Source organism: Calonectris borealis, chromosome 6 (assembly GCF_964195595.1).
Source record: "Calonectris borealis chromosome 6, bCalBor7.hap1.2, whole genome shotgun sequence".
In the NCBI taxonomy this organism is placed as follows: domain Eukaryota; kingdom Metazoa; phylum Chordata; class Aves; order Procellariiformes; family Procellariidae; genus Calonectris; species Calonectris borealis.
Window position 1 is genome coordinate 5195613 of NC_134317.1, and position 15104 is coordinate 5210716.

Here is a 15104-nt window from a genome sequence, read left to right on the forward strand (position 1 = left end):
AATGCAACGTAACACACAGTACAAAGATATTGGGACAATTTTTCACAAGCTACATTCAGGCTACTTTATATTTTATAACAGAAAGAAAAACCTTAAAGAAAACCAAACCTCCAAGATAATAGGAAAACAACAACAACAAAAAGCTTTGGTCTGCAAAAAGAGACTATTTAATGAATCTCTCTATTTGTGTGCGTACGCGCGCACGCATGTTGTGCATATATTTATGATTGTGTGGATAATTATCATTAAAAATAGCTATGTTGGGTCTTTTTAATGCAACTGTTTTCTTAACATCTAAGGCTTTGATCCTGCACTGAAATGCGTGCAGGCAAATTCCTACACAGCACTTCGGTACCTATAGGTATCTTGCACCAGCACCAGTCTAAAGCTGTCACGGCGCTTACGTTAGAAGCAGTATGTGAATCTCCCGCCAAACAAAGAAGAAAAACAAAAAATTCAAGCAAGAGGGTGAAATTAAAAAAATGCTGAGTGAGTGATTCATGGTCAGCACCAGCTCCTGCCTCTACTGCCCACAATATCATGAGCATCTCGGCACAAACTGGAAAAGGAAAGCCTCAGTGGAATAAAACACATCCCTGCTAGTTTTAGATCACTTTCTTTTCTAATCATACTGACAAAAATCAACCTCGATCCCCGGAATTTACCTTCTATAAAATTATAGATATATCACTGATTGTCAGCTACAGAGGACATGTCAGGTCTTTCAGCAATTCAGTGTATAAATATACAACAGACAAAATTACTCTGGCAATTTGAGGTATTTTACTAAAATGGAAACAAAGCAACTGCAACAGACCATTAGCATAGGACTCATGTTGCTTATTTTTAACAATAAATGGCTTGAATAAATGTCTTTGCTGCTAAACAAATTTATTTTGCTTAGGAGAGAATGTCACCCTTTAAAAGTGTGGAGCTAGTAACTGTCTTTACTTAAATGCAAGTTATGTATATCAGCACAGAACACATTCAGCTTTAAAATTCTCAGTGATCTTCCTTACATTCTGTATGTAATAAAAATTATCTTACCCTGTAATGGCATAGTTATTTAAAAAGGAAAGAAAAAAGAAGAAAAAAAATCAGAAAAGAAAACAGCCTTACTTAAAGATTTTCTGTGTTCAGGCTTTGGTTCTTTGGATTCAGTGTCTAAGCTATTCAGTAATTCGATGCTGGAGGATCTTCTGAGTTTGAACTCCAAATTTCTCGATGTACAGCTCCGTTCTTTTGGCTGGGAAAAGAATATATATGTATACATATGTGTATGCTTTTAATAAAATTATTATTTGTAAGAATGAAGCAAGAGATTACAGAATGCCAGAACAGCATCAGAAGCTAACAGACACACACGTAGCAAGTGATGCAGTGAGTATATAATTTAAGGAAAGTGTAATGAAAAATTTGTCATATGGCAGAGCTTTTATGGCCCTGACAAACTGATCTTAATTTCTGAGATAAATTCCCATTTAAGTGAGGAAAACAAAAGGCCTACTTCTTTAGGCTTTAGAGACCAAAATTATTTCCACATTGCAGGCTACTTCCAAATGATTGTAAAGAAGAAGGTTGTTTAAATTGCCTTTCTGCTTTAGATACAGTAAATATTCTTGCAAACACAATTGTTTCAAGCATCCTTATGAATTTGGGGTTGAATTCTGCTGGTCTAAGGTTAGGAAAGTGGGGGGGGGGGACTTTTCTATTGCTCTAATTCACTGGCATACAAAGTGACAATTAGGGACCATTAACAGAGAAAATAAGAAAAAAAAAGAAAAGAAAAAAGGAGATGATATTTTGGCTAATCACACATCTCTTCCCATGGCATTTGGTCAGGTGAGATTTAGACATCCCAACAGCCTGGAAAGCTGCAAGGCTTTGCACACTCACTCAAAGTTTGAAAACTGAAATAAATGACATGTATGAAATGGTCGCTGAGTGCTTCGTGGTGGCATCCTGTCCTGCGCACACGGCAAAGGCAAACCTTCGCCGGGCCAAGCCCTGCCCTCCGGTACCGCAACCATTTACAAGCGGTGCCCCACCAGCCACTGCTGCTGTGGTTCGCTGCACGCTCAGAACTGCTGAAGCCACAATATTACCTTAGTTGCACTAAAAAAAAAAAAAAAAAAAAATCAAGTCTATTAGATGTTTAGTTGAATAACATGCAAAAAAAAAAAAAAAAGTATTCTGAGTCTCCACAGAAAACTCCACCCCAAAATCTTAGTAGGATATCAATATCCTCACACACCCAATGAAACGCGCAATATGAAGACATACATCATCAGATCAAACTTTCCTTGGCTGATTATAGCCTCAGGGTAATATAATGTTTGTAGCTCTTTAAGGAAACAGTAGCCGTGTTCAGATTAACCCTTTCAAAGAGGCTCCCTCTGCCCGCTCTGCCAATTCCATTGCAGCAAAACCTCTGAAAAAATGCAAGAAATGGGGACATTTTTCTCTCACCGGATTCTGCAGTGAACAAGGAAAGTCAGTGCCCTCTAAAAAAATATGTTCTTGGATCAGGCAGGGATAGGAGGAAGACATTTGGAATTTGTACTGAGAGTGGCAAAAAAGAAAGAAAAAGCTACAGCTGAATCTGGTTTGGTAATTAAAAACTGTTTTAATAAAATGCAGTCCTGCTTACTTCTAGTAGAAAACCCCCAGCCTTCCTGGGAGAATAACAGCAATCAGTTACAAAGGAATATTATTTGCTAGTGTTATTCTTGTGAATAAGTAATACAAAAAATCATAAAAGGCTCAAATGTATTAATAGTTCTATTGAAGATTATATACTGTAGGCTGCATAAACAGAAAACACAAAAATTCATTAGTTATTAAGTGCTTGTGTGCTTTTACAACCCTCAGCAAACCAACGTCCTTGTTATTTCAGGGAAATAAATGTAGCGTTCCGTTTCGAGGCAAGAATCAAATGACATTTTTGTTCAACAACCTTGTTTATTTGACATTTTTTAGTAGATTTGCATACATATTTTTATATCCTTCAGAGAAAGGAATGTCTAGCTAGCTGCTGACTGCCTAAAACCTGTAGAGATGCCTAAGCAAATGAAGTTGAAATTGCTACATCTTAATTAATAAAGGTAACAGCCAAAACAAATACATACCAATCTGTCAATTGCATTTTTGATAGCGTGGAACCAATCCAATATGAGAAAGTCGATATCCGACTGGAGGAGGAACTCATTTCCTGACACTGTCGTGATCTGGGGAGGACATGGGCACACACAGGTAAGTAAAGCACACACCCGACAGATGATTTTCTTCTATTTTCTCTCCTACGCACCCAAATGCTTTTCCTCTGTACCAAGAATTATCTCCTGGAGTGCTGAGTTTTGAACCTCTGTCTCAAAACTGTTTTGAATATGTCACAACAAACGAGATATTGTCTCAGCAATGCAACCACCGAACACAAATAGTGCAAAAATAACGGGAATGTGACAAAAGTTAAGAAAAGCCAGGAAACTCGGTGCTACAAGACACAGTTCAAATGTAAATCAAAGCACCCTGGAAAGAAATTAATGCAATATGAGAATTAATTCCTATTATTTTCCATCTCCATTTCTATTTTGGTATTATTATTTTTATATCTGGTACCTCCATTCTCAAATTTACACATTTATTACATACCTGTGATTCCAGAGTCCATTTCCAAAATTAATAATGTCACTCGTTTTTACATTAAAAAAAAATTACTATCGAAGATGGCTGTAGCAGAGTAATTAGGAGCCCATTTATCATGAAAAAAAATCCCCAGTTTGTCTGAATAGAAGTCAATTTACATTTTTGACCCACTCACTGGGAATATTTATCAAAAGAATATTCATTCCCCTGATAATGCTGTTTCACTGCCTAACAATATTTGGTGGAAATATGTATGAATATTCTGTTGGTCTGAACTTCTGTAAACCACCATGATAATAATGATACATCACGGGTTTTTTTACATATATATCTTTTCACCCGAGCAGATCTCCAGGTATTTTACCCAGCATGTCGAAACGACCATTTCACAGATGACAAAACTGAGGCACAAAGCTGTGCAGTACTTTGCCCCAGGATTATTCAGCGGATCCCTGGTGCATGTGGCCACGGAGCACCACCCAGGGCACAGCAGTTCTGCGCGTTTGCAGACAAGTGAACAGAGGGTTACATCTCCACCACGTTTTGCAAGGGGCAGGAGCTCATCCCTCATCCTGCCCATGCTCCAAACCAGTTCAGCTCCTGTCAGCTCTGAAACCAAAGCTTTTTTTTCTTTTTTTTTTTCTCTTTTTCTTTTTTTGCTAAGAGTTGCTTGTGCAAAACTTGGTAGCATCCGCACGTGGGCATTGCACACTCGGGTTTCAGTGTTTTGGGGATACAGGTTCAGTCTGCACATTGGGATTCTCTTTGGGGTAGGGACCAAAAACTTTTCAGGTCTTTCTCAGGGAACACAGTGAACAACAGAGATTTCTCTTTGACCAAAGCGTGAGGAAAAGCAGAGCGAAGCCGTTAAGACCTGGCACAGCCTATTTATGTAAATCCATCAACCCAGAGTACTACCGTTTCACTGCATCTGCCCCATGTCAAGAGTTTTTACTAAAGCATAAAAGAAACAACAGATCCCCACCAGCCCGGGTACTCCCTGCATCTTTCTTAAAACTGAAATACAACCGGGGGGGGGGGGGGAAGAAAACAACCAAAACAACCCAGAAAAAACAGCTTAATGTTTTATTAATTGTTCTATAACCCTCCCGTTATTGAGGAAATGCCTGTAAGGAAGGTTTCCAAAGTCATCAGCATTAAGGAATATCCCGTCAGCGCAGCTCCAGCGGAGACATCCTGTGAGAGCGCTGCGGAGAATGTGGGAATGGTCCCCCAGCGCGAGCTCGGGAGGCTGTCCGGCTGCAGATGTTCATCCCGTCCCATCCGCACCCGTCAGGAGCGGACCTCCAGCCACCCCATTGTTCCCTGTGCGCATGGGAGAGTTATTTATTGGGGAAATTTTAATTCCCTTATTAGTCCACAGCCATAATGTTAATCGCTACTCACACACTCACCGTTCCCTTTATCAAAAGAAAAAAAAAACAAAAGTCAAAATTCAACTTAAGGTGAGCAGTTGAAAGAGCTGACCTCCAGTTCGGTGCCCGGCTCACGCAGTAAAGTTTGGGTTCGAAATGTATTATATTATATCTTTATTAATGTATACATGCAGACATGAATTAGACTAAACACAAGCAACAATTCAATCTAATGCCTCTGTCTCAGCATAAACAAATCATTATTAAAATTATAAAATAGAATAACATTTTCAAAGTAAGAGCAACATATATAATTAGATTTACTGTATTTTGAAGGCTTAGAAAGGACACAACATAGTTCAGTCTTCCGTTCAGTAAATTCAGGCTTTATTAAAATACAAGTATTCAGCACTGCATAAACATTTGCAGTGTATGATATGCAAAAGAGATACTCCATTGCTAACAAGACCAAAGCAAAATACATGTTGAAAGTTTCTTTGTCTGAATGTGTTATTTTGATAATCATATATTATCGGCGTTTTATGAGCAAATCTGTAAAAACAGATCATAGAATGGAGGGAAGAGAATTCATTTAAAATATACTTTCTGTAAGATATAGTTCAAGTCCTTTTCTTTCTTTCCTCAGACTAATCTTCAGAGTAACTAGACAGTTTCAAGAAGACTGCTACTGCTCTCTACAGTTTAAATGCATCCACTCCTTAATTACAGTCAGTAATTGACTTTGTTCTGCTCCATTCCAGTCATTCACAGGAAAGCAGTTCCAAAGGCTTTGGCTGGTAAATCCCATTTAATGTGCAGGTTTCCTATCCCACTTTTATATATTACCTCCTTAGGATTTCTGATAAATGGTTCTTGGAAGGGATTGCTAAACCATATTTGCACTTTGAACAATCGAATTTTCAACACCCTTGGGAAAAGACATCAGTAAAGAATGCGAGCTTTGACTAAACCTTGTGATTGAACAATTTATGATCACAGCCCTAAATGATGTATAACTAACAACAAGCATAAACTGTTCAATATTAAGGCATGCTCACACACCGTCCCTGTATCAGGCACTGCTGAAATAAAGAGAAGGACCAGAGAAATAAATGCAAGACAAATTTGGAAAAAAAAAAAAAAAGAAAATGAAGTGCTCTAGATAGAGCTGCCAGTCTCCATTGTGCCAGGTACTTCACTTATTTGAATATTTCCCGAAATCCCTCTCTCTTTGCCATCATTTTTGTAAAGTCTGGAATTAGCATTACCTTACCAGGCAGAATTATGATGCTGCTGTCAGCAATAAATAACCACAAGGAATGACAACTGACATTAACCCTCTTATTTGCAAAGGGTGTGCCTTTCACAAAGGTTGCTTACAGAGAAGCCAGGATGCCTGGATTCTCTCCTTCTTGCTATAGTACCTTGGAAAAATCACTTCAAAGGCTGAATCCACTCACATGGTAGTTTTACAATGAACTGTAGTACAGTCCTACTGCTAAGCATTGATCCTCTGAAAATACCGGCTCACCGCAGGTAAATGTGTGTTAAATTCAATACACTGCTGGGCTGCCAACAAAGTGTGGGAAGTGGGGGGGCAGGTGTGAAACACTTTTTATGATATTTTACTTGTGGCTTATTAAGGATTTCTCTTGTCACCTTATAAAGCTGCAAATGGAGGGCTGAGTTTCTTTTGCACATCCCCATAATGATGTACCAAGGTTGTGTTCAACAAGATCCTATGTTATTAAACAAAAAGATACAGGACACTGTATCTAATTAATACCATCACCATTTTATATAATATATAAATATACCTCGGATCCTACTCAGGATCAGTAGTTCTTAAAAATCCTACAAATCATATATTTTTCCTGTGCTAGGTTGTGCTCTGGGACGTGCTATTGTGCCATGCCTAGCTGTGTTCCTCCAGGACTTCCAAACCTTTACATATCACCTGGATCACCTTTTAGAGCATGGCTCAGAGATTATTCCCTTTCACGGTATACCTACACCAATCAAAAGCAGGAGATAAAACCCAGAAAAGTGTCATGGGGTAAGCCCAGGGGCTTCTGTCCATAGTCTTCCTACAAACTTTGGTCTGGGGACTACTGCATCGCTGTGAAAAAAAAAGTCTCCTTTATGGTATCCCTCTAGTTCTTCACCAATATATATTTCTATAGATACATTTCTTTCTTACATTTATTTTAGCTGCAGAACAGGGATGAAGGCAATTTTAGCAATCCTACTGATATGCACTCTATGGAGATACGGAAAAGGGTGATAAATTCACACAGCAAAACAAAAATACAAAACTGTATTATTGATTCACTCGCTTCAAAGTGTACTTATGCATCTCTGGTGGGTAGAACTATTATTTGCAGTGATGAACTATTTTCAGACAATGCCAAGAACAAATTTTAATACAGGAAGTGAAGAATCCTAGGGGGAAGGAGAAATGCAGCAAAAAAACCTTCACAGTCTCTACCCTGCAGCAAAAGAGAACAGAGCGAGCAGCTCGGGAAGTGTATAGCTCACGTATGGCCACCAAGAAACCACTACAACAGTTCTTATTTCAGCCAAAGACTGAAAGAAGCCGTTGTCCAACTCCCTCTGAATGTGGGACATCCAGAAAAAATGCTGGACTATTGGGGTAAAGCTTCATATAACCTACCCCAATGGTTCAGCGTTGGATTATTGGACACTTCTTGACTGTGGAAACCCCACCAGATGCTAACCCAGTGCAGAATCCAGTGCAGAAAACCTAAATTTTGATGTCACCTGGGACTGCCACAGCTTGTGGTGAACACTAAGTGATTTAAACTTGGATTGACAGATACCTCTGCGTGCAGAAATTCAATAAAATGTGTTCCTCTTGTTGCACTGTGCCTTGGGATTGCTGCCCTTGACATGTGTAGGAAAAAAGGAAATGTGAGTCGCTGGAGTATTTCTAGCTTAAAAGCTAACACTCTTCCCCCTTCCCACTGCTCCCTTCATCTCACCTTGCTCTCTCACAAGGAGTTTTTTTTTTCCTAATCATGTTAATCATCCTGATTACCCATAATGAAAAGCCAAATAGGCTTTTCCCTCTATTTTCCCGAGATATTTTTGCAGGTTAGGATCTAGCCACCCAGCCCACGTAACACAGGACACGCCACTCTCCATCTGCGTGGCAGCCACCAGGGCTGGGAAAGGAAAGGCGGGAAGAAAGTCAAAAACAAAGGAAAAAGAAGAAAGGAAGGAGACTAGGAATTTTCTCTCTCTTTCTAAATATTCTTAAAAAAAAAAAGAAAATAATATCATTAGAATATAATCTAGCTTGAGAATAAATACATAAAACATAGATACTCATGTGTCCACACCCACAGTAGAAGTAGAATTAATTAAAGTTGGGAGACACTATGCTCCTTAGTGGTTTAATTAACTGGATTTGAATTAAACAGGGACAGAGACATGTAAGTTTTTAAAAACATGTCAAAAGTCTAACTGCTTTTCTGGAAGTTAATCTTAAATTCTTTCTCACAGATAATCCAGTCTCTTGGCCACGTTTATGCTGAATGAGTGAGCAGCAGAAAGGATAAATAAAATATCTCTCTGTGCTGTACTGTAGTGAGCTGAGAGTCTAATATTCAAGAAATGCAAATAAAAGAAAACAAAAGGGTCAGTATTGAGCTGCCATATATCCATACTGTATATCCATACATATCCATTATATGATTCAGCCTATCAAACAGAGGTAGTCATGGTTATGCTGATAGTTAAATTACTTAAAGGACTCTGAGATGTTTATGACTACCAAAGAAATTTCATTATCAAGCAGATTGTCTGTCTCATATTACAGTCTGGCTTTACCAATCTAGCAGTCCTTTGGATGTCGAGCAAAGTTAACATTGAAGTGATGGGGAAATATCAGCTTGAAAGAAAAGGTCTTCAACCAATCTTTCAAAAAAAAAGATATTTGTTAAAAAAATTTTGTGAGAAAGTATCTGCCTTGTGTTCCCAATGTTGCTAGATGTTAAGTAAATATATGCTGATTGCAAAAAAGTTGCTTTGGCAACTCTCTTATTAAAATGCATTTGTAACCCCCATCTGTCATGAAAGTTTTGAAAAGTTTGTTTACTTTGGATAGCCGCCTTATCCAGGGTTACCCCAGCATACAATGATAGCAGTCTTCAGAAGTTGTGTGAGGAACAAGCCACTGGGGATCCATTTTTGTTTTAATTGGCACACACAAACACTTTTCTGGTCTGTCAAAAAGATCAAGTTAATATGCATGGCGGGTGTTATATTCTCAGCTTTTGGGAGTAGTAAAGCTCCCTTTATTTAAGTAATTTAAATGATAGACTGCAAAAACTTTGCAAGTCAGAAAAATGTTTTATACTTTCTTTGGGAATATTTGTTTTAAGCAACAGAAAATGTTCTACATATCTAAAGATGTTGAACCTTATGTTATAATTACCCTGTTTCTTCTGACTCTGTAAAAATTACTGTGAAAACCAAGCATTGCAAGGAGGCAACAAACAGATCCTGTGTTTTCACAACTTCTGCAATATTAGCAATTGTAAGACCGATTGCTGCCAGATGTTTATAAGATATGTCTTCAGTTGTAGTGCCCTGTGGTATGACTGATTTGCACATCCATTCTCTGGGAACCTTCGCCGGGTCATCATATCAAAGCAACCTCTTGATATACATGAATTGCTTTTTAATGAAATTAATCTAGTATTTGGAGTATATACATCAATGGCTCTGAAGTGGATTCAACAGTCTGAAGTCAGGGGTCAAACTTCCACAAAAGAACAAATTTTTAAATGAAACTGTATTGTACCAGTGCCGAACAAATAACTTTTTCCCTGGTAAATTCCTAGGACAGAGTCCTTCAACATAATTTAGTAAAAATGAACTCTGGGACTGTTAAGAAGAAGAAGAAAAAAATCTTTGAGCCTAATGTTTCTCTTCTGCTGTGCAATGAACTCATAGTGTATAACAGTTTTGATTGAATTACATTAATACTAGCAAGGAGAGAATCAGGTCTTCTCTCTGCATTATAAGGCAAATCTTTTCCTTTCCTTCCTGGCTGTGAAGCATCTCAGCTGCAGAAGAACTGATTTATATCGCTTGTAAGAAAGATATTGAACAAATAAGAGATCACGGTTAAAGCTGATTAGGCCCTGAGAGACCAAAACTCCTCCTTGGATTTGAAGAGGACCTCAGGCCAGAGAGTCCACAGAGCCTCCTTGGAGGGGGAAAGGTCCAGTGCTCTGCCAGGGGTACTGGGGTGCTTTCACTGATTTCAAGGAACAGCTTGTCATTCTCCCTTTTTCACCCACCAGTCCAGGTCTTATTTTTTCCTTCCCTTGGAGATGTGTGAAAAGAAAGCACATGCTGCTTGATCGAAGGGGAAGGTAAGGAAGAGCAAGTACTTACTGCTAAACATCCAAGAAACGTACTGGGAGAAAGCATTTCCTGCTGATCTGCTACACTGGTGTTATGCCCTATGCAAGATGCAGTTGGACTACTTGGATTGGCCTCTGAAATACAGGGGTTTCCTTCAGAGGGCAAAGAACAAAAAAGGAAAATATGAGACAGGCAGAAGACGACCACCCTGGATGTCAGACACCTGCGTGCAGCCTCCCATGTACGCCCTGCCCGTACTACCCTGCTCCAGCCCCGTGGATACGCTGCCCTCGCCGCGGGAGCGGGATGGATGGACTTCTGCCAGTCATTAAGCCAAAGCCAGGGGAGATGGAAGTCAACAGACTTGGGAAGCGAGAAAGAAGTACCTCCAAAACTGGCTCAAAGCAGAGAAGCAAGAGATAATAATTAAGACACAACTCAGTCACGTCTGTGCATAGCGGGAAGTAGGGGAATAGACAATTGCACATTTTGTCCACAGATGAAGACTAAAGGCAATGTATGAATACCTACTGCAAGCTACTTTTCTCCTTGGGGTAATATTTTACTGTTATTGCCTTTGCAATCTGAAGCCATATATTACCCAGTCGCACACAGAGATATTGGCAATGGTGTCTTAGTGAAGTCCTGTCTTTTTTAGTTTTACCAGCTGGACAATACCCAGTGATGAATGGTCCTCCTGTCCAATTTTATATGCATGTTATAACACTTTATGATATATGTGAGTGAGACTCAACATGATAAGTCCTTGTAACAAACAAAAAAAGTCAAAGGGAGAATGAATGCTCTACTTTCAGTACAAGCAAAGATATATATTTAAAATATATATGTGCTATGTGTAAAGATTTCATTTTGTTGACTCTTATTTTAGCCAGAAATTCATTCATCAGTAGCAGAGCATTTTACAGCTACATTATTTGCAGGCAGAAGCCGGTACTGGCTTTTAGTATTTCATTTACTGACACATGTCTCCTATTAATAAGTGCTGAGATTGCACAATAAGAAAAAAGAGATGTTGCTATAAGTATCTTTATACTTATAGTAATGTATTTGGCCATGATTATAAGTGTTTATAAAACATTCAAGAATTGTTCCTTGTCTACTTACACTAATGAGAACACCTGTTAACTTTAGAGCTGCACAGACTTATTTGCATTGAATTCAGGTTTTTGCATACTGTACATCACTTTTTGAAACAATTAGATGTTTACAGAGAAATATAGCTAAAAGAAGAACAGCAGCTTGAATGCCCTCCAGCCCAAGTCAATGCTAATCCTGGTTTGAGTGAAAAGCAGAAATCTGCCGAATTATAATACTGACACAAATTCAGTTAGCAGTGAACAAAGGTGTACCTGCAAATCCTCTGATAGCAGATGTTACTTGTGGGGATTGATACCCACTGCTGAATAAAGCATCCCTTACAGATGAAACAGCACTACTGAATGGGATTCTGCATTGTTATATTTACCATTTTCTTTTCATTTGGATATTTTCTTTTTCTTTTTTTTTTTGTGACTCAGAACCTCTCTGTGTACTGAGCACGTAGAACATGTGGTCGTTTTCCAAAATAGCTGTTTGCATTATTTTATTAACTTGCCAAAAGCCAATACAACAACACAAGAATCCTCCTACTGCTAGAGATCCAAAACACCATCTCTGCAGTAGAGGGTTTTGTGGCCTGGGGCAAGGAGACAGGAGGTCCCTTTCTGTAAAAACAGGTCTACTGAATGGTAAGTGTAATATCCTGCTGCTACATGACCATGCCAGCTATTGTTTAATGTAAAACATCAAAGTTGGTCCATGATCTGAACATATAGTCTGCCAGCTGTGTCAAGTTCCTAAGTGTTGCAGGCACGAAAAATATAATGGTTATCATCTTCCCTTGCATGCAGGGAGCAAACAATGCAAAACATCTTTGGTTTGCCTCTTTCTATCTTTATTTGTAGGTAAATATTAGAAAAAGCTAAACAGGACTAAAAATGTTTTGAGTAAGGCTATTGTATCCATTTAAGAAAACAAACATTTCCAACTACAGCAATGGAAAAGATTTCCATTTAAAAAAATATTTAGTATTTTAATAAAAATTATGCTGTTGAGATTTAGGACAAAGATGAATACATTTTGTCAACTAGCTGAACTCTCTTTCTAAGGAGTGACAACCTTGTTAGAAAACTTTCACGGGTGATACCATACACACAGTTCTTAACTGAGTACAGAAGGATATGGATATTTCAAATACAGTTCCTAAAAGGCTAATAGACTATGAACCTTTCTTACACAGTTGTGGGGTTTTTTTCATTTGGGAATGAAGATATTTTATATAATAAACAGCATCATGGTATAGATAATACGGAGACAGTGTTTCATTCAAAGAATAATATCTTTTAATTTTTGAAATTAGAAATTCTTTTAATCTGAAAAAACTGGAACTCTGTATGTCTCCAAATTCTCGTGATAGTTTCAAACTAGTTTTCAAGTGTTGGAGGATCCTGGGATTTTTCTTTAGACATTCTGGAACTGCTCTGACAGCACTGGAAATGCACTGGCCTTTAAATTTATCAGCAACACTACGTAGTAATGTAGTAATGACAGAAGGTTACTCAAAATGTTATTTAAAAATAACACAAAACCAAAATATCAAATTATCTTTTCACAATAGGTGTCTAAGGGGAGATTTTCTAGGAAAGGAGAATATAGCTCAGAACTCAGTGAATTTCTTACGCTAACTTAATTTAGTCAGCTAGCGGTAATTGGGTGAAAAACTACTGAACTATATGACTATGTAGCTCACAAAGAAGACAACCTACTTTGATCGATTCTGTAATGTACTGGTTTTTAAGAAAGACAGTGAAATTAGAAAAAAATGTAAGAAACATACCTTCTCTCTAGATCTTTGAGTTTCTGGTTTGCACTGGGATATACCAAATACCAAACATTATAGGCAAATACATTATTTTAAAAATGTGCATAATTTTTACAAGTATCTGAATTTTTTTAATAACATAGGCTTTTCTCATGTATTAAAACATGATGTACACTTTGACATCTGTCAGTCAAGCTTCTGGCTATCACACTGGACAATCTGGAGAGATGCACCACAATGTGATGTGGCATGCAGAAAAATTGAAAACCTCCATTTTTCCAAAATAAAAATCACATCTTCTAGTTTTAAATAGGGAGAATGATTGCAAAATATTTGGCCATCAAGACTGTAAAGATTGAGGTTGGATAATCAATAACGTTTGTAGTTGAATTACCCACTGATAACAAGTAATTTCCTGCTATTCGTGAGGGGAATTGGGAAGTGGTTTTTGGGAATTTGGCAGACTCTCGCTCTCTTTTCTAAATATGCTGTGTCTGAAAGCCTGATATTCTTTTCTATTGCAAGCTTTGGGATGATGCAGTATAGCCGAAAGCAGGTTTGGGGTGACAGCTCTTACAGGAACTTAGGGATCTAAATATAAGAGAAGCTAAAAATATGCAAAATTATCAGGCACAGAAATGGCTGGGTATTTGGGTTTTGAGTCCTTCATACCATAATCATAAGACCATATTTATTTGAAGCCCTGCAACACCGTGATTGTTGCTCCACTTCTTGTCACTAATAAATGTCACAGTACACATGACAGCGAAATAGTGTTTTAAAACGTATTAAGGCCTCCTTGTCCAAAGATGTCATCATCGCATATTAATTCAAGCACTGTGGATGTGCCAGGAGACTCGTGCTCATCCAGCAACACAAACTGCAGATGCAGAAAGGCTGTTACCAGAGCATGTCCCCACAGACCCCTGACCCTCATCTTCCCTGCCCTTCCCACTGCGTTGTTAGAGATAGCGGGTATGCTATCACTCTTATCGAACTCAACGGCACATGACAACTCAAAAGCGACATCCAATCGGTAACATACACTTTAAACAGTGAGGCAAAATGGAAAGTCTTAAGGAAACTGGAATTTCAGACTTTAGTTTCTGAAAGTGTTCTGTTACCCTGTATTACAATCTCACCCATGACCTAATCCATGCACTGTTCTCCTGCCACTAAAATAATTAAGAATGTTATCAGATTCTTGAGTCTGAAAAAGGAAACTGAGAAGTTACTTCCCAGTGATTTGGGGCACTTAATCATTAGACCTCAGCTGGAAGAGCTGACTGACTCTCTCTTACTCATTTATAAGAGCAGAGACATGTAAGTGGGTTTGAACTATAAACAAAACCAATTACATTAACATTTCCCAGCACTTTCAAGAATAAGACTAGAAGCTTTTGTTTGTTTTGCAAAACCGTGATCCGCTATGCTAATAAGTCTAAAATTTGATTAAAAGAAAAACATTCAGAGCAGAACCTGGCAGTACAACTTCTTACGTGCTTTTCTTTCATCTGCTGGAACACGGCAGCCCTGATTCAGCAAGGTACTTCATTAAGCAATGTGCAACATTCAGAATATGAGTACTTGCACTGTTTTCAGTCACAGGACTGAAATGAGCAAATCAGTCAGAGCAAAAATAGCAGAAAAGTTATATTTATTCACAGAGTGAGTATTTCAGAGAACAAAAGATACGTTAGTGACAGTCAGTAAGAGCTGCATGTAAATTAACGGCAGAATCACAAGCAACAAAGTTAGCTATCACTTATAAGCCTAACAGCAAAAGAAAGCTATACCTTGTAGCC

At 38.2% G+C, this 15104-nt stretch overlaps 1 protein-coding gene across 2 annotated transcripts in view; it reads right to left on the reverse strand.

The window, feature by feature from the left end:
* Positions 1-15104, reverse strand: part of ARHGAP15 (Rho GTPase activating protein 15) — a 333439-nt gene that overhangs the window by 160699 nt on the left and 157636 nt on the right. For both annotated transcript variants that reach the window (XM_075152711.1, XM_075152712.1), the window contains exons 7-8: positions 3129-3227; positions 1120-1246 (exon numbers count right to left, since the gene is read on the reverse strand). In XM_075152711.1, coding sequence (XP_075008812.1) covers positions 1120-1246; positions 3129-3227 — 226 coding nt within the window. The remainder of the gene's footprint in view (positions 1-1119; positions 1247-3128; positions 3228-15104) is intronic.